Source organism: Neophocaena asiaeorientalis, unplaced genomic scaffold (genome assembly GCF_003031525.2).
Source record: "Neophocaena asiaeorientalis asiaeorientalis breed wild unplaced genomic scaffold, Neophocaena_asiaeorientalis_V1.1 scaffold254, whole genome shotgun sequence".
Lineage (NCBI taxonomy): Eukaryota > Metazoa > Chordata > Mammalia > Artiodactyla > Phocoenidae > Neophocaena > Neophocaena asiaeorientalis.
The window spans coordinates 4,101,507-4,124,771 of record NW_020174705.1 but is presented as its reverse complement, the minus strand read 5'-3'; the positions used below and the strand labels follow the sequence as shown (position 1 = coordinate 4,124,771).

General features: G+C 47.2%; 2 protein-coding genes across 2 annotated transcripts in view; both read left to right on the top strand.

Moving 5' to 3' along the window:
• The window catches only part of GLYR1 (glyoxylate reductase 1 homolog), a 34,676-nt gene extending 13,783 nt beyond the window's left edge, over window positions 1–20,893 (top strand). Inside the window, exons 6-16 of the mRNA XM_024759456.1 lie at window positions 3,390–3,476; window positions 4,378–4,434; window positions 5,383–5,433; window positions 5,523–5,596; window positions 8,610–8,709; window positions 13,968–14,078; window positions 14,774–14,875; window positions 15,588–15,750; window positions 16,069–16,248; window positions 16,566–16,690; window positions 20,614–20,893. Of these exons, the coding sequence (XP_024615224.1) occupies window positions 3,390–3,476; window positions 4,378–4,434; window positions 5,383–5,433; window positions 5,523–5,596; window positions 8,610–8,709; window positions 13,968–14,078; window positions 14,774–14,875; window positions 15,588–15,750; window positions 16,069–16,248; window positions 16,566–16,690; window positions 20,614–20,688 (1,125 nt within the window). The 3' untranslated portion in view covers window positions 20,689–20,893. The remainder of the gene's footprint in view (window positions 1–3,389; window positions 3,477–4,377; window positions 4,435–5,382; window positions 5,434–5,522; window positions 5,597–8,609; window positions 8,710–13,967; window positions 14,079–14,773; window positions 14,876–15,587; window positions 15,751–16,068; window positions 16,249–16,565; window positions 16,691–20,613) is intronic.
• Window positions 20,894–23,021: 2,128 nt separating this feature from the next.
• The window catches only part of ROGDI (rogdi atypical leucine zipper), a 6,284-nt gene continuing 6,040 nt past the window's right edge, over window positions 23,022–23,265 (top strand). Inside the window, exon 1 of the mRNA XM_024759626.1 lies at window positions 23,022–23,165. Coding sequence (XP_024615394.1) covers window positions 23,022–23,165 — 144 coding nt within the window. The remainder of the gene's footprint in view (window positions 23,166–23,265) is intronic.

Below are 23,265 nucleotides of genomic sequence, written 5' to 3'. Positions count from 1 at the left end.
GCCAGAGTGCAAGGGCCGGCACTGGAAAGGGCTGAGCAGGAAAGAAGGGAAGGCCTTCCATACACGAAGGGCGCAGCCCACGTGGGCTCGATGTTAGCATGCAGAGTCTCAGTACTGGTAGAGGACAGGAAGGAGACCTGACAGGTAAAGATAGGTTGTCACCCGATTGTGGAGAGCCTTGAGGTCTAAGCAGTGTTATACTGTCATGGAGTCAGTAGGGGGCCGTGAAGGTGTTTGAGCTGGATGTGGAGGTGGCAGTGTGCTCCCAGCTGTGTGTTAGGGATCATGGCGGGCAGAGAAGAAAGGCTCAAAGCCAATGAGAAGGGTAACTTCAGGTGTGCGTTCATAAGGAGCTTTCCTTGGCGGGGGTGGGCGGTGGGTGGGATAGCAAATATTGAAAGGAACTGTGTGAGAGGCACTTCAGAGGAAGAGTTCATAAGATTTGGTAACTGGTTACATATAGGGGATGATGGAAAAAAGGGAAGGGAGATGATTTAAAGTCTGTGCCTGGGGAAATGATGATGCTTTTTTTCTGAGCAGAGGAGTAAGGAGAGGAGCTGGTTTATGGGGCAAGAGGACCAGTTCTGTTTTGAGTGTGATGCATTTGGAGTGATGTCTAGACTGCCAGGGAGGCTTCCAATAACATAGGATGGAAATGTAGGTGTGGAGGAGCGAATATCTAGAGAGGACGTTGGATCCATGCGACCAGATGGGGATTGTCTTGGGGGAAGCAAGGAGAGAGAAGAGTGAAGAGCAGAAGTTGGCTTTGCAGAGAGGATGCACATAGCTCAGGGTTGGAAGAAGTGGGCAGAGCCGGCAAAGTAAAGTAAAGCAGAAATAATATACCTCTCACCTTCTTCCCAAAAAGATTTGTATGAGTCTTAGAAGCCAAGGGAGGAGAATTTGAGGTGAAGGGGGTAGTCTGTCAAAACACAGGGGAAGATTGTTAGAGCAGGATCAAGGGGTTAGAAGCCAGATGGCTGGCACAGACAGACGGGTTATGAGGCCGTGATGAAACGCTGAACGTGAGATCAAAACTTGCAAGTTCAGACACCAGTGAGACCGGGCAGGGAAGGGAGAGAGTGCTCAAGCAGGAGGTTGGGCCGAGAGCATTAGGGGTGGCAGTGGCTGCTGTCTGGGGAGGCCAAGGCCCCCCCTCAGGATTACAGCCAACTTTTGCCAAATCGTCTGGTTTTTCTCAAGAGAAGCTGGAAATACAGATTTTTTTTTTTAAGTGAAATGTTCCAGTTTTAAATGTTAGAAGCTAACTCAAATTTTTAAAACACTTTTAGGTCCAAAGGAACATCTCTCTGGACTAGATTCAGCCTGTCAGCTGCCACTGTGCCATCTCTGCATTAGAGGAGGTCCTTCTCGCTGTTAGATGACCTAAGACAGAGAGTAGATGAGAGCAGCTGTAGCGGTGGGGACAGCCAAGGTGACCATGAGTGCAGGGAACCTCCAGCCAAAGGTAGAAAAAGTTTAGAAATTGCCAGGAGCAGTGCATGAAGAACTTTTCAGGGAGTATGATCTGATTTGATCCAATTGAATTGATTTCCTGGGGACCCACAGAAATCTGGGCTGTCAGGTTTTATACTGTTCTCCAAATTCATGCTGTCTGGTATCTTAAGCCATGGATCTCACCAACTCCTGTGCTCGCCCTGGAGAGAAACTTCTTTTTGGATAAAGGGAGGTATAAAGGAGAGGTTAGGAGGGGGACCTAGAGTTTGAATCATGACTCCGTGACTTGTTACAGCTGTGCAACCTTGGCCAACTGCCTTTGCCTCAGTTTCCTTGTCTGCTCATTGAAAATAATAAAGCCTCTTAGGTTTAAGAATTAAATGAGTAACACAAGCCAAGTACTTAGTGCCTGCGACACTATACATTCGATGAACGTTGGACATTTATTACTTTTTAGCAGTAGCCTGTTGTGCAGCGAGAGTGTGGTTGTTTTAGTGCAACCCCAGGGGCTGCTGCCAGGCTTACTCCTCACAAAAGAGTGTGTGTTGCTATAGTAATTGTCATTTGGCTGGCGAGCTCCTCTCTGAAACAGCACAGTAGCCTAGCTGATAACTGGGCAGAGCCCCAGATGATTGCCGTTCTGGGCCATAATTCTCTGTCCCATGAGGATTAACTGAAAAGCCTGACCTTGATGGCAGGGGTGTCGATTATGTGCGGGAAGGCGAAGGCTGTGTTTGTGTCTAGACTCTTGTGTGGGAGCCATGTGAGGGGTGCACACTCACCCTCTCTCTGGGGCTCTTATTTCTGAGTCCTGAGCTGAGAACTGCAACTCCAGGCACAAACCATCCGGACAGGACAGAACTGTCCGTGGTTCTCCTAAAATCCAGACTTGTGCAGAGAGCAAGGAGTCAGGAATTGAGGCCTTTGGTCAGTGCTGGACAGAGAGCTGTGTTCTCGCCTTACTCCCTTCTGTTGTGGCCTTAGACAAGTCACTAGGTTGGTGACCATTTACATTTAAATTAATTTACATTAAACCCAAATTAAAATCCAGTTTCTTAGTCACACTAGCAGGTGCTCCATAGTGACATGTGACTCGTGGCTACTGCACTAGATACAGTGGAGTCAGAACATGTCCATCATGACAGAAACTTCTCTGAGACAGTACTGCACTGGGCCTCTTTTTTTTTTTTGAGCGTCTCCACTGCGGGCCAGGTGTCAAGGGATAAAGCTCTACAGCTGATCTGCTCTTGCCCCTCCACCACAGATTTGACCTCATGTCCGTCTCCCCATTTGCTGTCTTCCAGCCTTGGTGGCCCTCCTTGCATTTTCCCCTCGGCTATCTAGTTGAGATCTCAACATGCCCCACTGAACTCTTGACTTCCCCACCCAAATGGTTCCTACCTTCTGTCTGGGGAGAGAGCAGGCTCCTGGCTCCTCAACATCCCAGTTCTAATTCTGGCTTTGTCACTTAGCAGCTGTAAAAAGTTGGGCAGATGTCCTCAGTGCTCCATGTGTTTTTCTTAGTTTTTTTTGAGATATGGTGGATTCCTTCTGAAGCCAGTATTGTTATCTTAATGTTCATTATTTGCCATAAGGAATTTTCTCTGTGACCTGCTGACCACACTACAGACCACAATCGGGCTTTCCCGTTACCTCCATCCTTATGAAATTTTGGCACAGGAACACATTTGTTACTTCTAGAACAGAGAAGAAGAAAGGCTCCCTCTGCGTTGACAGGAACTTGACCTGTTTCTCCCGATGAACAGTCATCAGAGCCATGCCTGGGGAGACCGTGGAGCTGGCAGGGCTAGTTCGGGGTGGAGTGTGACTAAAGGGAGCAAAACAGTGAAGAGGTGCTCCCAGAGTTAGGCAGGAAGACACCTGCTCCTGAGGTGCCACGGTGTTTTGACGATCTGCCTTTCCCTCTGTAGGACCTCACCATCCCCGAGTCTAGTACTGTGAAGGGGATGATGGCCGGACCCATGGCTGCATTTAAATGGCAACCAACCGTGAGCGAGGTAATAAACTCTCCCGTGGGCCAGGAGAAGCCCGGCCTCAGAGCTGGTTTCCTGGCCTGACTGTGTGATGTGCTCTTCCTTTCCCCCACTTTTCTTGTGTATGAGACTTTTTTTTTTCTAATTGCCAAACAGTACAGAAGTGAATGAGTTAAAAAGCACAGGTCTCCACCCTGGGGCATCCTGACTGTTAAGCTCCAAACCCTTTGGCACACCCACTTAACCATCATTTACATAATCACATACCCATGTTACAGTTTTTACTTTCGGGAGTAGTGTTAGTTTTCACAAAAGTGGGATCATTCTGCAGATTTTTTCCACTTGGTACTTTATAAACACCCTTTCACTGTATATACAGCGTTGATGTTTGGTAGCTGCACACTACCTTATCCTTGGGGTGGATGCACCGTCCCCCTGTTGCTGGGCCTACTTAGGAAAAGCCTTGACGGTCCTGCAGTTGTTGTCTCCTCATTTCTTTTAATACTGATCCTCAGTGAGTCAAGACACTCAAGGGTCTGGCACCAGGCACAAGTGGGCCAAAATCCTAAGATCAGAAAAGTTTGAGAATTTGGTTTGGTCTGCTGGGTCATCCAAAGTGACAGGTGAATGCTGGATTTAAAAAATAGTATGCTTTTAAAATATTATTCCAGTGTTTGGGAATAATTTATCCACCAACCTGGCAGAAACGTTCATTCTTTTCCACTTGAAACCAGTTTTCCTCCAGGTAGAATGGGCATCGTTTGAAAGGCTTAGCCCAGCAGTGGGAGAAGAGTTTCCAGGCAGTTGTGAGAATGAGCCCAGCTCTCAGAGGTGTTTCAGCCAGAGGAGAAGCTGGTTCTCAGGTAGAAGGAGGTGACCTGTGTTGGAAGATAACTTGTTTTATTAAATTATTTTCTGGTTTCAGCCTGTTAAAGATGCAGACCCTCATTTCCATCACTTCCTGCTCAGCCAAACCGAGAAGGTAAGTTGTTCTTTGAGGTTCTTCATCCTTGGTCAGGAGCTGGCCTGAGGGGAGAGTCCTGCTCCTTTGGAACCTCACCCTAGTCTGAAAAGTTAGTCTCTACCTGTACTGCTGCCCAGAGCAACTAGTTAAGTTTAAAAGTTACATAGAGGACCACTCGTGAATCAGGCACTGTTAAGATTAAAAATGGGGCTTCCCTGGTGGCGCAGTGGTTGAAGAGTCTGCCTGCCGATGCAGGGGACACGGGTTCGTGCCCCAGTCCGGGAAGATCCCACATGCCGCGGAGCGGCTGGGCCCGTGAGCCATGGCTGCTGAGCCTGCGCGTCCGGAGCCTGTGCTCCACAACGAGAGAGGCCACAACAGTGAGAGGCCTGTGTATTGCAAAAAAAATAAAAATAAAAATGAACCCAAAAAAGCTTTTAAAACTTAGTGACTGTGTGGTTGAGATATTTGCGGTTGCCTTCAGAGTCTAGGATGGAATTGAAACTTCAGGAGCTGTCGACCACCCACAAGGTAGCCAGTGCTGCTGGATGAAGGCAGTCTCCATGAGCCCTGGGAGTGTGGCGGTAGTTTCCCCAAGTGTCTACAGGGCTATCGGTTAGGCTGAGCCCTGATAGGATCTGCTGATGGTATGTGGCCTTGGAGTTGGACAGATCTGTATTCCAAGCCTAGTTATACTGACCAGGTCTGTAATTCTGGGCACATGACCTAGCACCTTTGATTTTCAACGTCATGATCAGCAAAAGCATCTTGTAGAGCTGCGTGAGAGCTGAATGAAGTGACGCAGGTTAACTTTTCATGTGTGGTTTAGAATTCAGTAAGGTTGGACACCAAATAAGTTTTTGATGTTAACTTTCCGCTTTGGGCCTAACCTTAATAGGGAAATCGTAATGAAGACTGGTTAAATGTTCAGTTTAATAAGTGGTTTTCTCATTTCTTCTTTATTAGCCAGCTGTCTGTTACCAGGCAATCACAAAGAAATTGAAAATATGTGAAGAGGTATGTATGTTCCATGCCTCCTCATTTTTATTTTCATCGGGGCCTCACATGGGCAGGCTGACCTGACGACTTGTGCTTCCTTTCCCTAGGAGACTGGGTCCACCTCCATCCAGGCAGCAGACAGCACGGCTGTGAATGGCAGCATCACACCCACAGACAAAAAGTAGGACCTTTGATGAAGAGGCTTCCTGTGCCTCTGGTTCTGCTGGGGCCAGAGGGTGACCTCAAGGTGGCTTGTTAAGGGTTGTGTCCCAACCGTTGCTGGGACTAAATGGAAAGAGAAAGGGAAAGTTGTAATTCTTACGACTTGCCTAGGAGTAATTTGACTTGTGGGAGACAGAAGCTGCCCTATAAATGTACTGTGGATTTGGCTTCATGCTCACCGGTGAGTCTCCAAGCAGGGAACACTTGGATCAGTGGTTCTTAGACTTTCCTGTGTCTCAGAATCACGTTGGGGAATTCCCTTGTGGTCCAGTGGTTAGGACTCCGAGCTCTCACTGCCAGGGACCCAGGTTTGATCCCTAGTCGGGGAAGTAAGATCCCACAAGCCTGGCAGCGTGGCCAAAAAAATAAATAAATAAAACAGCTAACTTAAAAAAAGAAAAAGAATCACCTGGAAGGCCTCTCGTGAAGCACCGATTGCTTGACTCCACCCGTAGCGTTTCTTGATCAGTAGGTCTGGGGTGGACAAATTCCCAGATAGCTGCTGGTGCTCATCAGGAGACCATGCTTTAAGAACCACTGTCCTTGGCCCTGGTGGGGGCAAAAGATGAAGGCAGCCCGTTGTCCTGCCTTCCCTGGCTCTCCCTGCTGTCGCCTCCCTGTCCTTCCTGTGCACCTGCCTGCTGCTCTCCGCCCCACCCAGACAGGTGGGGGACTTGACTGTGGCGCCCAGGCCTTAGCTTGCATCCACACTTGCCTTTGCCTCATTTCTGACAGCTAGTTGTATTGTTGGAAAGGGTTCTTGAAGAAGGAGCATTCTCTTGAAGTACGTAGCTAAGTCTGAATCTCCCATCTGAGTCTTCTATAGGGTTCTTTCCCAGACTAAAAACAGTGTCTTTTACATTATTCATCACTTTTTGTACTGTTAAAGTCACTTGTTCTGTCAGTTATATTTAGTGAACTTCCTTAGTGGAGTGAAGGAGCTAGAGGCATGTTATATGCTAATAAAAAGAGGAATGGGTATTGCCCATTAAATTAATGAGGATTTTGTTGGCTTTTTTTAAAAATCCAGCTGTAGGCCAAGGACAGAGTCCAGTGTTTTCTCCCATCAGTCAAACCCTTTTTTAACATGAGTGTAAGGCCAACTACAGAGCAGACCAGCTGCATCGTACCCAGTCTACCTGGTCCACATTTTCCATCTTGCCTCAGGGACACCATGAGGGACTGCCAGTTGCTGTGTTTAAAATGCATAAACTTTATCCCCAGGTCTTCTAGGTGTCCTGAAACACCACGAAAAGGAAAGAGAATTAGTCTGTCATGATTTAGAATCATAGGGAAAACTTGTACTACCCAGATAGCTGTGAATGACAGAAGATACCTCCTTGTTTTTAAGCTTTGGCTTGAAACTTAATGGTCAAGGGTGCCATTTGGTGAGGAAGGTGGTGGTGGGTTCCATTTTCAGCATTTGATTCAAATGACTTAGAGCAGGCTGGGACAGAGAGTATGAGAGTGCATATTCCAGCAAAGATAGCGGAACCTCTGAGCCAGTTTGAAAAGGTGGCTGCAGATATGACTTGTAGGAGACTGAAAATACTGAAAGGATAACACAGGTCAAAGTGAAGAAGCTGCAGAGGATCTTAGAGCTGAGAGAAACACAAGCTGAAAACAAGAACATGAGGTAATAAATGAAGAAAGAGGACTTCCCTGGTGGCGCAGTGGTTAAGAATCCGCCTGCCAATGCAGGGGACATGGGTTCAAGCCCTGGTCTGGGGAGATCCTACATGCCGTGGAGCAACTGAGCCCGTGCGCCTTAGAGCCCACGAGCCACGACTACTGAGCCCACGTGCCGCAACTACTGAAGCCCACGCCCTCTAGGGCCCACGTGCTGCAACTACTGAAGCCCACACACCTAGAGCCCATGCTCCACAACAAGAGAAGCCACCACAGTGAGAAGCCCGCGCTGCAACAAAGAGTAGCCCTGGCTCAAAGCGACTAGAGAAAGCCCACGTGCAGCAACGAAGTCCCAACGCAGCCAAAAAATTAATTAAATGAAGAAAGAGGCATTGTTTAGCCATGTCTTATGCAAGGAGAGTTACAGAAGCGCTAGAACCAAGAAGAGACATTTGGGCAAGGTAAAATCATCTATAAAAGCATGTAGCAGCTTGTAGCCCCCAAGTTCTAGGGGTTGTGGGAAGGAACAAGCTGTAGGAAGTGAAGGTAAGCCGAACATACTGTCCACCTGAGTACTTCAGATTCAGAAGGATCATAATGGGCCTGCAGTTAGAAGGCGTGGTGGAGAGAAAGACGGGCCAGGGTAGAGAAGCAACAGGAGGAAAGAGGTTCAGGAGAAGAATCCATGCACTGGGAAAGAAAGATTGGTTCCAAAGCTCAGGTGAGGCTTTGAAGAAGCGAGGCAAGGCCTGTCCCTGCTGATGGCACGAAGAGTGCAAAGGTGGTGCAGGGCGTGGAGCTGGGAAGGGGAGGTGAGCACCAGGATGCGGACTCCTGCAGTTGAGGAAGGTGGCTGGCTCCGTACTTACTTCTCCTGTTAACTTGTCATGGATCCCAAGGTGCTTTAAATTGGCATCTCAAGGCCTAGGACTCGAGGTGGCTGATCAGGAACTGTTGCAGGATCTGAAGATAAATGTCTGCCTTCTCACTGTAATGGAATTGTAAGCTCAGACCTTCTATCAAAGCAACAAGGAAATGATTGGAAGATTTGCCATAAACCATGAGTCATATTTCTTGCAGTGACAGTTGAGGATTTTAAAATGCCTGTTTAAACTTATGAACACTTTTGAACAGTGGCATAATAAGAAAAGGCACGCTTTGCCTGCACTACCGCTGGCTCTGCAGTGGTGGTGTCAGCACACCACAGAGCAGTGTTCCTGGTGGTCTGAGGTGAGGCTCCCCAGGTTTATGAGGAAGCGGAGCCTGTGTGGCATTCAGGATCTCACCCTGTCCTCCCCTACCCCACCCCCCACCTTGAACTGATCAGTCTCTCTCTTTTTCAGGATAGGATTTTTGGGCCTTGGCCTCATGGGAAGTGGCATCGTCTCCAACTTGCTAAAAATGGGTCACACGGTGACTGTCTGGAACCGGACTGCAGAGAAAGTAAGCATTCATAGTGGTGCTTGTTGGGTGGGGTGGGACAGGGTGGGACAGAGCCTTGACCCTTGGGGTAACTAAGGATAGGAATCTCCCTCCTGTCTCTCTTCATCGTTCTGCATGCCATGGAGTAGAAGCCAAGCTCTTAGTTCAGGCAGGTGGGGGTGTAGATACACCAGTGTAGGACGTTATCATAAAAACTGAACATTTAAAACACCCAGGGGTATAAAATGAAGTGGAAATTTTCCCCTCTCTGCCATTACCTGAAATAAGTAATAGGAAAAAAACCTGTGAGGTTTTTCCATGCACATGCAAGAGTTTGTGTGTGTGTGTGTGTGTGTGTGTGTGTGTGTGTGTGTGTGTAATCATTGATATGGGGAGTATGTATCAACAGATCTGCTTCGTCCTTGTTAATGGCTGCACTATGTTCTGTGTTTGGATTGTATTAACAGCACCGTGCCGTAGAACATTCTGTGGTGAAGGAGATGTCCTATATCTGCACTGGCCTGTGTGGTAGCCACTGGCCACATGTGGCTCTTGAACACTTGATTCATGGCTAGTAGACTGAAGAATTTTAAATCTTGTTTCACTTAAAAATAAACAGTCTCCTGTGGCTAGTGGCTACCATATGGGACAGGACAGGTTTAGAAGTTCTTAACCTCAGGTGGTCCATGGATGCAAGGGGTCTGTGCATGCCCTGAAATGGAATTCCAAGTCTTTTGTAATGGAGAGAGGGCAGGCTCCCATCAAGTTCCCATCCAGGAAAAGGTAAAGAACCATAGTCTAGGACTTACCTGGTGGCGCAGTGGTTAAGAAACCACCTGCCAACGCAGGGGACGTAGGTTCAATCCCTGGTCTGGGAAGATCCCACATGCTGCGGAACAACTAAGCCCATGCGCCACAACTACTGAGCCTGTGCTCTAGAGCCCACGAGCCACAACTACTGAAGCCTGTGTGCCTGGAGCCCGTGCCCTGCAACAAGTGAAGCTACCACAATGAGAAGCCCGTGCACCACAACGAAGAGTAGCCCCCACTCGACGCAACTAGAGAAAGCCCACGCGCAGCAATGAAGACCCAACACAGCCAAATAAAATAATAAACAAATAAATAAATAAAATTAAAGAAATAAAGAACCATAGTCTAAGTACCAGAAAATTAAAGCAGTGTACTTGCCAGGAACAAAGAGACCAAGAAAGAACCAGCCTCTTGAGGAACAAGGTGTGGCTAAGCATATATTTGTGAAATAATGGGGTGAGCATCCCATGTGTGCAGCAAGGTGAGAGCTGGAATGCAGGGAGGTAGTAGAGCTGGTGGATTTGAATAAACAAAAATGTTCTAGGCAAAGTAAGAAGTTCACTTTGTTAAAACAGCCCTTTTCAAGAATAATAAGGAACTGGTTGGAGAGTTGAGGGAGCCTAGGAGAAAGGGCACTGAAAGCCATGCTAAGAGATGTGGGCTTCAGGTGCTGGGCATTGGGTAGGTGCTGTGGGGCCCTGAGTCAGGAGTGAGATCTCAGAGGCCCTTTCGGCAGGTTTTTTTTTTTTTTTTTTTTTTTTTGCGGTACGCGGGGCTCTCACTATTCTGGCCTCTTCCATTGTGGAGCACAGGCTCCGGACACGCAGACTCAGCGGCCATGGCTCACGGGCCCAGCCACTCCGCGGCACGTGGGATCTTCCCGGACCGGGGCACGAACCCGTGTCCCCTACATCGGCAGGCGGACTCTCAACCACTGCACCACCAGGGAAGCCCCTCAGCAGGTATTTCTGATTCAAGGCCAGGGTAACCAGGAAATCTAGACATGCATACTTGCAGAACATCGGTAGAATCTAAGGGTTTGCATTATAAGTATGTTCCCATTTGATAGAAGTGCTTCGGGTCATCCTGTTTTCTTGATTGGAAAGCTTAATTGTTATAAACGTGGCCATTCTTTCCAGATTAATTTATGGGAAGACAGTAGAGCAAAGCAATTATGAACTTGGGCTTGGAATCAGACAGCTCTGCTGCTTACCCTCATTTCTTTCAAAAGGAAAAACCAGAAGAAAACAAAATTCAATATTAACATAGATCTTTTTAAGTCTGTCTTTTTAAGGAAAAAGGTGAATTTTTTTTTAATAAATTTTATTTTTTTTTATTTTTGGCTGCGTTGGGTTTTCATTGCTGCACACAGGCTTTCTTTTAGTTGCAGTGAGCGGAGGCTACTCTTCGTTGGGTGCACAGACTTCTCTTTGCGGTGGCTTCTCTTTTTACAGAGCACAGGCTCTAGGTGCACAGGCTTCAGTAGTTGTGGCTCACGTGCTCTAGAGCTCAGGCTCAGTAGTTGTGGTGCATGGGCTTAGTTGCTCCGTGGTATGGAGGATCTTCCCGGACCAGGGCTCAGACCCATGTCCCCTGCATTGGCAGGCAGATTCTTTTTATTTATTTATTTATTTATTTATTTTTGGCTGAGTTGGGTCTTTGTTACTACATGCAGGCTTTCTCTAGTTATGGCGAACAGAGGCTACTCTTCATTGTGGTGTGCAGGCTTCTCATTGCGGTGGCTTCTCTTGTTGCGGAGCACGGGCTCTAGGCATGCGGGCTTCAGTAGGTGTGGCTCACAGGCTCTAGAGCGCAGGCGCAGTAGTTGTGGTGAACGGGCTTAGTTGCTCTGTGGCATGTATGATCTTCCCCGACCAGGGCTTGAACCGCTGTCTCCTACATTGGCAGGTGGATTCTTAACCACTGCACCACCAGGGAAGCCCATGATGAATATTTTTTTAAATTAGTTTATATTGGAGTATAGTTGTTTTACAATGTTGTATTAGTTTCTGCTGTACAGCAAAGTGAATCAGCTGTACCTATACATATATCCTCTCTTTTTGGATTTCTTTCCCATTTAGGTCACCACAGAGCATTGAGTATAGTTCCCTGTGCTATACAGTAGGTTCTCATTAGCTGTTTGTTTTATACATAGTAGTGTATATATGTCAGTCCCATTCTCCCAATTCATCCCTGCCGCCCCATGAAGTTTTTGATAATACTCCTCACAACAAAAAATAAACGAAAAAAAATTGAAAAGTACGCCAACTCGTTTTTTTTTTTATCTTTTGGAATTTAAAAATTTTGTATTTCTAAAAATTTCCCACTACCCTAACAATTTTTGTGTATTTTTCCCTAGTTTTTGTGGGGGGTTTTGGGGGTTTTGTTTGTTTGGTTTTGGTTTTTTTGAAGTATAGTTGATTTACATTGGTAGATTAGTTTCAGGTGTACAGCATAGTGATTCAGTATTTTTATGGTTATATTTCATTTAAAGTTATTATAAAATGATGGCTATATTTTTCTATGCTGCACAATATATCCTTGTAGCTTATTTAGTTTATATATAGCAGTTTGTTCTGTCCCCTACTCCTATTTTGCCCCTCTCCGATTCCCTCTCCTCACTGGTAACCACTAATTTGTTCTATGAGTCTGTTTCTTTTATTTATATTCATTTATTTGTTTGTTTTTTAGGTTCCATATACCATATATAAGTGATAGTGTAGCGTATTTGTCTTTCTCTGTCTGACTTATTTCACTAAGCATAATAATACCCTCTAGGTCCATCCATGTTGTTACAAATGGCAGAATTTCATTCTTTTTATGGCTGAGTAATATTCTTCCGTGTCTGTTATCTGTGTGTGTACCACATCTTTATTCATTCATCTGTTGATGGACACTTAGGTTGCTTCCATATTTTGGCTATTGTAATGCTGCTATGAACATTTGGGGTGTGTGTATCTTTTCAAATTAGTGTTTTTGTTTTCTTTAGGTATAAAACCAGGAGTGGAATTTCTTGTTAAACAAATAGTATAGTAATGATTTAAAGATTTTTAAATAGCTCACAAAGAGGAAACAATAAACAGAGGTATTAAAGAGATTCAGTAATCAGGAGTAATCAGAATATATCAAGCAGAAAGTGGCCATTTTGGGCTTGTTAAATCATCTAGTAGGACAAGTTTTTAATGTATTTATGTGTACTTATTTGTTGTTTTTAAAAAATGTGCTCTGTGTTGGTGATTTGAGACTTTGCCAGAGATCATTATAAATGGACACAGCCTTATTCGAAAGCCATTCGTCTACATTTTTTAAAACCATTTTTGGAGCCTGTTATATTCTACTTACAGAGATCTAAATTCAAAAAATAGAAGAGATGGATATTTGTTGGGCTCATTTATAATTAAAATCAGGCCAGATATTGAACTGCAGGAGAGCCATTAGGTAAACTCAGGTATATATCTCAGTGGAGTATCCTGCAGCCATGCGTTATAAACAGTAATTATGAAAGTCTATAATATTGATAGATGTAATCATATAAAATGTTAAAAATTAGATGCAAAATTATAGGTCCAAATTATTCTAAATACTTTTTTTAAATGCCTTTAGAAAAAGGAAATACAGGGCTTCTCTGGTGGCGCAGTGGTTGAGAGTCTGCCTGCCGATGCAGGGGACACGGGTTCGTGCCCCGCTCCGGGAGGATCCCATATGCCACAGAGCGGCTGGGCCCATGAGCCGTGGCCGCTGAGCCTGTGCGTCCGGAGCCTGTGCTCTGCAACGGGAGAGGCCACAACAGTGAGAGGCCCGTGTACCACAAAAAAAAGAAAAGAAAAGAAAGAAAAAGGAAATACAGCAAAATGTTAATGATGTATTTTGTTATGAGATGTTCTAGTGATTTTAATTTTCAGAAAAGAAAAATTAGTGCTTGTAGACCCCCCCGCCCCCAGAAACAATTCAGTACAGAATGGCAACCTGTTAGCCCAAGCCCTGCTTCCCCAGCTCACAGGGCACTGGGTAGATTTCACCACAGCCAAGACAGCGACAGCCACAAAGAGCGGCAGACAAGTACTATTCACATCCTGTTCTTCATTCAGAAAACCTTCAGCAGATGTTTGTTTCGTGCTTCCTGTGAAGTAGAACATTTAACACCCTCCTAGGCAAGACTGGGGACTTGCCTGGCAGTCCAGTGGTTAAGACTCTGCGCTTCCACTGTAGGGGCGTGGGTTCAATCCCTGGTCAGGGAACTAAGGTCTCACATGAGTGTGGCCAAAAAAAAAAAACCACAAGACTGTGCTTAAGGGGCTCCCGTCCACTTCCCTGAGCAGTCAGACTGCCCGCTGGGGCCCCTGGCTCACAGTCTCAGCCCTCCTGCCTTGGAAGGCCACTCCGGAGGACTGAGCACTGCATCTCTGGCCTGGCTGGTGTGTGTGTTGTGCACTGCCTGCAGCTCACATTAGGATCTGTGACTTTTGCAGTGTGATTTGTTCATCCAGGAGGGGGCCCGCCTAGGAAGAACCCCCGCTGAAGTCGTTTCAACTTGTGACATCACGTTTGCCTGCGTGTCGGATCCAAAGGCAGCCAAGGACGTAAGGATCCCCTCCCTCCCCTCAGCGCCTCAGGTTGTGGCCGGGAAAACTGGCTGGCCTCCTCCCCTTCTCCCCTGAGCACTGAGTGAGTGTTTGCATTGGGGTAGGGGTGGGGCAGTGGATTTCCCATTTGGGGGCCATCTCCCATTGTGAAGGGTGTTTGCATAGATTGAATACAGACTTCCTTTAATTCAGAACAAAGAATGAAACTGATGAGGGTCCCTGAGGTCTGTGCTGAAATGTGAAATGGTTCCTGACAGGCTAATGTGTTCCTGTTGAGCTGGAAGCTTTGGTGTGCCTGTGGTCCATGTGACAAGTTCCTATGTTTAGCTATCGCTGTATTTGTATGCTTTAAAAGTTCAAGTGCAGTAGTCATCTTGTTAAACTCATGACTGGACTAATCCAAGTAAATCCAAAGAAGCCAAAAAAAAAAAAATAGTGAGGTTCCATCTTTTCAATGGGAGGTTTTTAATAAAAAGAAACACACATGTTCTTTTTGAAGATAAATGGGAGCATACCATAAATTCTCCTCTTTCCCTTGCTTATTTGCATGCTCTTCCCTTTTGAGCCTTAATATTTAGCTTCTATTTGGGAAATGAGCCAAAAAATCAGCAGGACGCTGACCTTAGGTCTAAGGGGCTCCTGGGTGTCTGGCTGGGAGCCTGGGCTATTGCTTCTCCCTTGTGTCCCCACAGCTGGTGCTGGGCCCCAGTGGTGTGCTGCAAGGGATCCGCCCCGGGAAGTGCTACGTGGACATGTCAACGGTGGATGCTGACACAGTCACCGAGCTGGCCCAGGTAGCGGCCTCATTCGGGCTGGCCCTCCAGCATCCTTTCAGTTGGAGCCCAAGACCCAGGCTAACCATGCCGAAGAGTGGGCAACTTAGTTACTCTAGAGCCAAAGCCAGAGACTTTGGGACTAGCCTGCCTTCACTCTCTGCCTTCAAATCTACAGCTAGTCTGAGTGGCTGTGAAAGGAGACTTGTTTCCTGGCTGGGGTGGGCATTGGGTCCTATAGCTGCCAGCCTCTCAGAAGCAATCTAGGCTGCCAGCAGGGCCTTTTTGATTTAAGCAGCTTTCTACAGATACTAGCAGAGTATTCCACCATGCTGAGCCACTGGGCCCAAGTGAGGGGGTGGTGATTTGTGGCCCATGTGCATTCTACGGGTGGCTAAAATCAAGGTAGGACAGTGTCTTTAGGAAGTGTGGTCGACCACGCCATTGGCATTGTCATGTTGGTTATAGTCTTTGGTCTTTGTGAGAAATTCCGAGTAAATGGGGAGCCTATGAGGACACCCCAGCTTCTCTCTGTCTACTGCATGTGATTCAGGCACCTGGTGGAGGACAGTCTGCTGACCCTCCCATTGTCAGTCCAGCACCTTGGTACGGGCGTCAGCTTTGGGGCCTCGGCGTGGAGGGTCAAGTGCTCCTGCCCCAGTATGCTCCTTGCTTCCTGCCCAAGACCTTCATGAGAGGCAAGGCCTCCAGAAGCTGTGACTTTCCTTTCCAGGTGATTGTGTCCAGGGGGGGCCGCTTTCTGGAAGCCCCGGTCTCAGGGAATCAGCAGCTATCTAATGATGGGATGTTGGTGATCTTAGCGGCCGGAGACAGGGGCTTATATGAGGACTGCAGCAGCTGCTTCCAGGCAATGGGGAAGACCTCCTTCTTTCTAGGTAACATGCCTGCCCACCTGTCGGGCCACTTCAGGCCTGGAGGCTGGGTGGGCCACATCCCCTCTAGACCGCCCTGATGACACCGTCAGTCCCGCACGGCCTCTCTGCCTGGGGCCCCCGTGGGAAGGTTTCCTTTGACTTGCACAGTCAGTGCCTGGAAGGAGGAAGAGCCAGAAGGGTCAGAGCCAGTTCTGTCAGGGGCAGGTGAATGGGGCCTCCCCTGGGTGTAGAGGTGGGTCCAAGCAGGGGTGAGGGTGGGCAGAAAGTCCCTTCCCACAGGATTCTTGAGATGTGACCACGATTCTTTGCCCTGGGCAGGTGAGGTTGGCAACGCAGCTAAGATGATGCTGATCGTGAACATGGTCCAGGGGAGCTTCATGGCCACCATCGCTGAGGGGCTCACCCTGGCTCAAGTGACAGGCCAGTCCCAGCAGACACTCTTGGACATCCTCAATCAGGGACAGTTGGCCAGCATCTTCCTGGACCAGAAGTGCCAAAGTAAGTTGCCTTTGGCCTCTCTTTTTGCGTTTTAGTTTTGGTTGAAGCTGGGAACTGGGTCAGGCAGATGTCACAGAACAGTGTCTTCTTCAGGGGCTCATTGTGTGTGAATGATGCACCCACTCCAGTCAGTCCAGGCCCCCAGTCAGAGAGCGTCCAGAGACATGGTAGATAGGATTTAGGGCTACAGGCTGGGAACTTGTCTCTTGGGTGTCCGAGGGGGAGGAAATGCTAGGTATTGACCTCTGACAGGACTCCAGGTGGTTTCTTATTTAGGATCCTTTCAGTTCTTCTGATGAATGACTTTCCCTCCTCAGATATCCTACAAGGAAACTTTAAGCCTGATTTCTACCTGAAATACATTCAGAAGGATCTCCGTCTAGCCATTGCGCTGGGTGATGCCGTCAACCATCCGACTCCTATGGCAGCTGCAGCCAATGAGGTAACAGCAGGAGGCCGCAGTGCTAGTCCCTGCAGCCCTCCTTTGTTTCCCTTGCACTCCTCCCTCTGCTTACTTTGGCTTGGCTTGGCTCTGTGTCTAACCTCTCAAGGTGGAATCTTAGGTTGTTGATTTTAGACCTTCCTTTTCTAAGTATATTTCCTCCGAGCCATGCTTACTTCCCTGGGAGTTCTTCTTTGACCTGTGGATTATTTGTCAAATACAAATAAAAACCCTGAAGGGTTTCCTAGATAACTAATGGTTATTGATTTCTAATGTATCTCTGTGATCCAAAAAAATATACTACATATGGATTTTAACTCTTTACATTGATTCAGACTTGTTTTGTGGCTCAGCAGATGATCTGTCTTGGTGGGTGTGCCATGTTCACTTAAGAAGACTGCGTGTTCTGCAGTTGGGTTCTGTGTTCTGCACATATCAATTAGGTCGAGATGGTTGGTAGTATTTTTTCAGATTTTCTTTACTGACCTTTTTCTCTAGTTCTTTCAATTGCTAAGAAAGGGATGTTAAAATCTCCAGCTGTGATTGTGGGATCATGTTTCTCCCTTTAATTCTGTCCATTTTGCTTGATGTCTTTGTTATTGGGCTCTTAGCCATTTATGCTTGTTATGTCTTCCTGATGAATTTGCTCTTTCGTTATTAAGAAATGTCCACCTTGATCTTTGTCTTGAAGTCTGTTGTCTGATTTTCATGTGGCTGCTGTAGCCTTCTCATGCTTACGATTTCCATGTGATGTATTTTTCCATCCATTTACTTTCAACCTTTGTTTTAAAATTGTGTCTTGTAGACAGTCTATAATTGGGGCTTGCATTTTTATCCATTCTGACACTGTCTGCCTATTAATTGGATTGTTTAGTCCTTAACATTTTTTTTGAATGACATCTATTAAGCACCTACATAGGCACTTTTTGGAAACAGTTTTTTAGAAGTTCAGTTTTCTTATCTCAATCTGATAGAAGTATAAGCTTAAAAAAAAAAACAAAACAGCTGAGCAATATTTGTCTTTACTATAGAGTTACAATAAAAACTACATTTTGGGCTTCCCTGGTGGTGCAGTTGTTAAGAATCTGCCTGCCAATGCAGGGGACACAGGTTCGAGCCCTGGTCCGGGAAGATCCCACATGCCGCGGAGCCTCTAAGCGCGTGTGCCACAGCTACTGAGCCTGTGCTCTAGAGCCCGCAAGCCACAACTACTGAAGCCCGCACGCCTAGAGCCCGTGCTCTGCAACAAGAGAAGCCACCGCAATGAGAAGCCCGTGCACCGCAACGAAGAGTAGTCTCCGCTCGCCGCAGCCAGAGAAAAGCCCGCGCGCAGCAACGAAGACCCAACGCAGCCAAAAAATAAAATAATAAAATAAATTTTTAAAAAACTACGTTTTGTGAAACACATACATACATGAATCACACAGATTCATTTATTTTAGAGACTCTGTCTTCCAAGTGCTATAAACTATATGCATTTTTATTCAAGTTAAATAGAGGTTTCAAGTGGCTTGTTCTATAGAGACAAAGAAGAAGTAAAAATACACAGTACTGGGGAATTCCCTGGCTGTCCAGTGGTTAGGACTCCTTGCTTCCACTGCTGGAGGCCCAGGTTCCATCCCTGGTTGGGGAACTAAGATCCTGCAAGCCGCACAGCACAGCCAAAAATAAATAAATAAATAAATACACAGTACTGTTCTTTTCAGACCTGCCTTTTCATAGTTTATAATCTTCTGTCCTTGAATTCTGTGTCTCTGTCCTTCCTTCATGTGTCTGAACATCTCAGAGTACTTGTTTCACTCTTCCAGTTTGCAGTACAATTTCAGGTTCCTCCTTTATTACCTTCAGGTTCTCTCTTGGTAGTGGAATTCCTCGTGTGTTGTATAATTTTTCGTTGATGAGTTTGTAACTGTGGTTACTTCTGAAGGGTTCCATGGTGGCTTGTGTTGGGAGCACTTCTCTGTGAGGTGATTTCCACTTGCCTCTCCCTTGACTACAGGATTCGTTGGCTTGGAAACAGACATTTTGGTTAATTTCTTGATGGAGCACGGCACTTTCTGGCCACTGTTTGGAGTTCAGGATCTTGAGGTTAACTGGTCCATTAACATTTAGTCTTTGTCTTGAAGTCTGTTGATATGTGGTTGGATTTAGAGCTACTCTTTTATCATTTGATTGCCATTTGTCCACTCTGGCTTTTGTTTGTCTGTTCCTCCTTTCTTTTGGGATATCCCTTTTTTGGGATATTTGAATATATTTTAGAATTCCATTTTATTGGGACTTCCCTTGCGGTCCAGTGGTTAAGACTCCACCCTCCCAATGCAGGAGGCCTGGGTTCGATCCCTGGTCAAGGAACTAGATCCCACATGCCACAGTGAAGATCCTGAGATCCTGTGTGCCACAACTAAGACCCAGCGCAGCCAAATAAATAAATAAATATATATTTTTTTAAATTCCATTTTATCTATTGGCTTTTTAACAGTGCATCATTTTTGTCTTTGCTCTAAGGATTGCTATACGCATACTTAATTTCACATCCTAGATTAGACCTCTTTACATAAAATGAAGATCCATTTACCTCTCCCTCCCTCATCTTTTAAGGCAGGGTTTCTCAACCTGGGCACTATTGATGTTTTGATGTGGGTGCTCTCCAGTGCACTGCAGGATGTTTAGCAGCATTCCTGTCCTCTACCCACTAGATGCCGGTTGCGCCCCCTCAGTTCATAGAAGGTGTCTCCAGACATTACCAAATGTCACTCCAGGTGGGGAGCAAAATGATCCCGGGTTGAGAACCCCTGCTTTAGAGTACAAATGTCCTATGTGTTACATTTGTCTTTGTTTAAACCCACCGTTGTCAGAATGTCTTGCTTTAAGTAGTCATATGTATTTTAAAGAAATTCAGAGAAAAAATAAGTTCATATTTCTCTAATTTACCATTTCCAGTACTTTCCTTTCCTTTCTGAAGAATTGAATTTCTCTCTGGTATTGTTTTCCTTTCAGCTGGAAGAACTTGCTTTAGCATTTCCTGAATGCAGGTTTGCTGGCAATGATTAGTTCTCTTTTATCTCAAAAGGTTTTTGTTTAGTCTTCATTCTGAGTTGACAGCTACACCTGAGCTGTAGTGGACATCATGTTTAGAAAAAGAAAAAAATGCAGCCAGCCAACTGTGTGGGAGGAACCTGTGTCCTGCTGCATTTTTTCAACATGACTGGATGTTGTGCTGCCCTTGTTAAACGATGGCTTTTTAATTTTTCTCACACTCTTTCATATTCGTCTAGTACCTTTAGTGTGGCTGTTAATTGCCAAGCACCATTCTAGGCTCTGGGGACACAGGGTGCAGCCCCTTCTTTCCCTTATAGAGCTTACATTTTAATGGAAGGAGGCACAAAGTAAGCACATAAATGTTTAAACAAGTAGGAATTGCAGAAGGTTAGAATTATGAATAAAGTGGAACAGAGTAAAGGGATGGAGGTGGCTGGGTAAAGTGGTGCACCTGCTGCTTCAGATGGGATGGTCAGGAAAGGCCTTGGAGCTGATTGGGAAGGAGCCAGCCAATGCTGAGGGAAGGACAGGGACAGTGGCCCAGAGGATAACATGGGAAGTCCTTGGAGCAGGAAGGAACATGATTATAACTACTAACAATGCTGAGCCCTGCCTCTGAGCCCTTTACATTCCTCACTCCATTAATCCTCACAATAACTCTGTTACCTTCTCCATAAAGTCAAGAAGCAGTGGTGGAGGCACAGAGAAACTGAGGCACTTTGTCCAAGGTTAGGCCAGTCAGTGGGTGATCCAGGAGTCACGCCCAGACAGCCTAGACTCCAGAACCTACCTACCTAACCGCATCGAGAACCGCCTCTCGGAAGCAGATCTGTGTCTGTAAGTCAGCTTTGTGGCCAGACTAAGCCCATGTCGTTTTTTTCCAGGTGTACAAAAGAGCCAAGGCACTGGACCAGTCTGACAATGACATGTCTGCCGTGTACCGAGCCTATATACACTAAGCCCTCGACCCCACCCCCACCCCCCCATCTTCCCTCTGACCCCCTCTTCCTCACATGGAGTTGGGGTCGTGGGACTTAACTCTGGACCAGTCCACCTGTCTCCATCTTCTTTTTTACAGACTTTGAGACTTGCCATCAGCACAGCACACAGCGTCGCTCCTCCCCTGGAGGTCCTGGAGAGGGGAGGGGTGTCAGCAGGATTGGCCTGTGGTGCTGCCCAGAGGCTGCTGCCTGGCTTTTTTTTTTTTTTTTTCCCCTTTTTCCAAGCTGTCTTATCTCAAACCCCTTCCAGTTGAGGAACTAGAATCAGCAGTGAGAAGTGGAAGCTTTCCCACTGCTTCCCTCACAACGAAGAGGCTGTGGTTCTGTCCACTGTCCCCCACTGGATCCCACGCAGAGAGAGGCTCTGGGCCAAGATGAGCCAGCAGACTGTAAACCGAGGGTCCCATGGGCCCTCCAACCTCAGGTGACCAGCTGATGAGGATTGTCATGTTTAAGCTACCAATGTGCAACCAACTCTCCATAAATGCCTTTGTGAGCTGAAAAGGGATTGGCAGAGTCAAGCGAAGACAGGGCTCTGGCTTTCCAGGAAAAGCAGCAAACAGCCCGCCCCTAGGTGAGCTTCACAGAAGCCCTCTCTCCTCGCTGCTGTTCAGCACCTGCCCGGAAGTCACCATCACTGTGGAGCCTGGGCTGGGATCAGACTTCCTTGCTTTGGTGTAAGGGTGCTCACTCCTCACCAGGCTGTTGTAGTATTTGGATTTGCATTCCAGTCCTTGGGAAGGGGGTCCTGAGGGCCAGCACTGAGGATTGAAGAGGGAGGGGGTATGGGGTTCCTTCCTGTTTCCGTTATGCCACAGACCCTTCACCTGGTTCTGAAGAGCCACTCTGACCCACATCCCCTCACAGCAGTCCCACCTTCTCCAGCGCATCCCTGCACAAGTTCCCTGCATGCCCACCTCTCTCCATTCTCCTCCCCTCCCCCTTTTCTTCTCATGGAGACAGTATTGCTTTCTGTCTCTTCCTTCTTTGGTCCAGACCCAACCTCACCAACGATGACCATTTCTTAGGCTCAGCTCTTGAAACAGGAATGAGTGTCTGCACTTCAGCCAGCAGCTTGGTCTTCGGTGCTTTCAGGGTCTTGGGGTCTGTTGGGAGGGAAGAGGAGAACTAGGCCTGACTGAACCAGAGCTACCTGACCCTCAGAGGCAGATCTAAGACATCCTCAAGACCCTAGCATTTCTCCTTGGATAGGGGACCAGAGGGGCTTGGAATGTGGCATAAGAACAAGGAGAAGTTACCTAAAGGATGTCAGTGTTTTCTCCCTCTGCATGGGTTGGATTTTCCAAAGTCACACCGCAGGTCAGCAATTATAGTGAATATGTGATGATAAACAGGTGGCCACGCTGGTGTGGGGCCCCTCCCCCTCACAGCCTTGGCCCTTTTCCACTGATCAGAACCCAGGTCAGGGGATCTCAGAAGACATGGGTGGAGGGCAGGGGAGATGCCCGTGGTTTTTGGCACAGTTGTTAATTTCACTGGGATTTTGAATTCTTCTCTGTCTGAACACAAAGCCTGTGCTAGTCCTAGCCGGACACTAGGGGGTGGGGGTGGGGGAAGATGCTGTAATGAAACTGGTTAGTCAATGTTGTCTTAATATTGTTGACAATTCTGTAAAGTTCCTTTTTATGAATATTTGTTTAAGCTATTTCACCTTTGTTTTGAAATCCTTCCCTTTTAAGGAAAAAATGTGACACTTGTGAAAAAGCTTGTAAGAAAGCCCCTCCACCACCACCCTTTTTTTTCCTTTAAACCTCCTTTAAATGACAAATCTTCTAGGTAATTAAGGTTGTGAATTTTTATTTTTGCTTTGTTTTTAATGAACATTTGTCTTTCAGAATAGGATTGTGTGATAATGTTTAAATGGCAAAAATAAAACATGATTTTGTGCAATTAACAAAAAGCTACTGCAAGCAAAATAAAAACGTTTCTTGTTAACACAATTGTGACCTTGGCGGTGGTCTGCGCCCAGACATCGAGCGCCGTGCGGTGGTGGGAGGGGTAGCTACGGCCCGGCGTGGAGCGGAGCGGCGGCCTCTTCAGCGCGGCGACGGGACTGTAGGGTCCGCGCGTTAGTCCCTCCCGGACCGACGGAACTAGTGAGCCGGAGGCGAGATCGGGCGGAAACAAGGTTCCCCGTCGGCCAATCGCCAGGCGCGGCGAGAGCAAGCTATCGGGCCGGCCAATCGGTGAGTGTGCGCGGAGCAGGGCGCCCTATCAGGGCCGAGAAGGGGCGGGACGAGCGTCCCCGGCGCTCCGGCCCGACAGTAGCGATGGATACGGCGCCGGAGTGCTCAGCGCCCGTGGTTGGTGCGGGCGGTATGCCGGGCGAGCCGGAGCAGGCGGTTTCCGGGGCGCTCACAACGTCGCGAGCTGGAGGCGGGGCGGGCGCCCGCGCAGCCAATCGGCGGCGGGGGGTGGGCCCGGGCGCGACGGAGGACTGAGCGGCGAGCGGACGGCGGGCCGGTGACGGTCGCTGGGCAGCGAGCGGCGGTGATGGCGACCGTGATGGCAGCG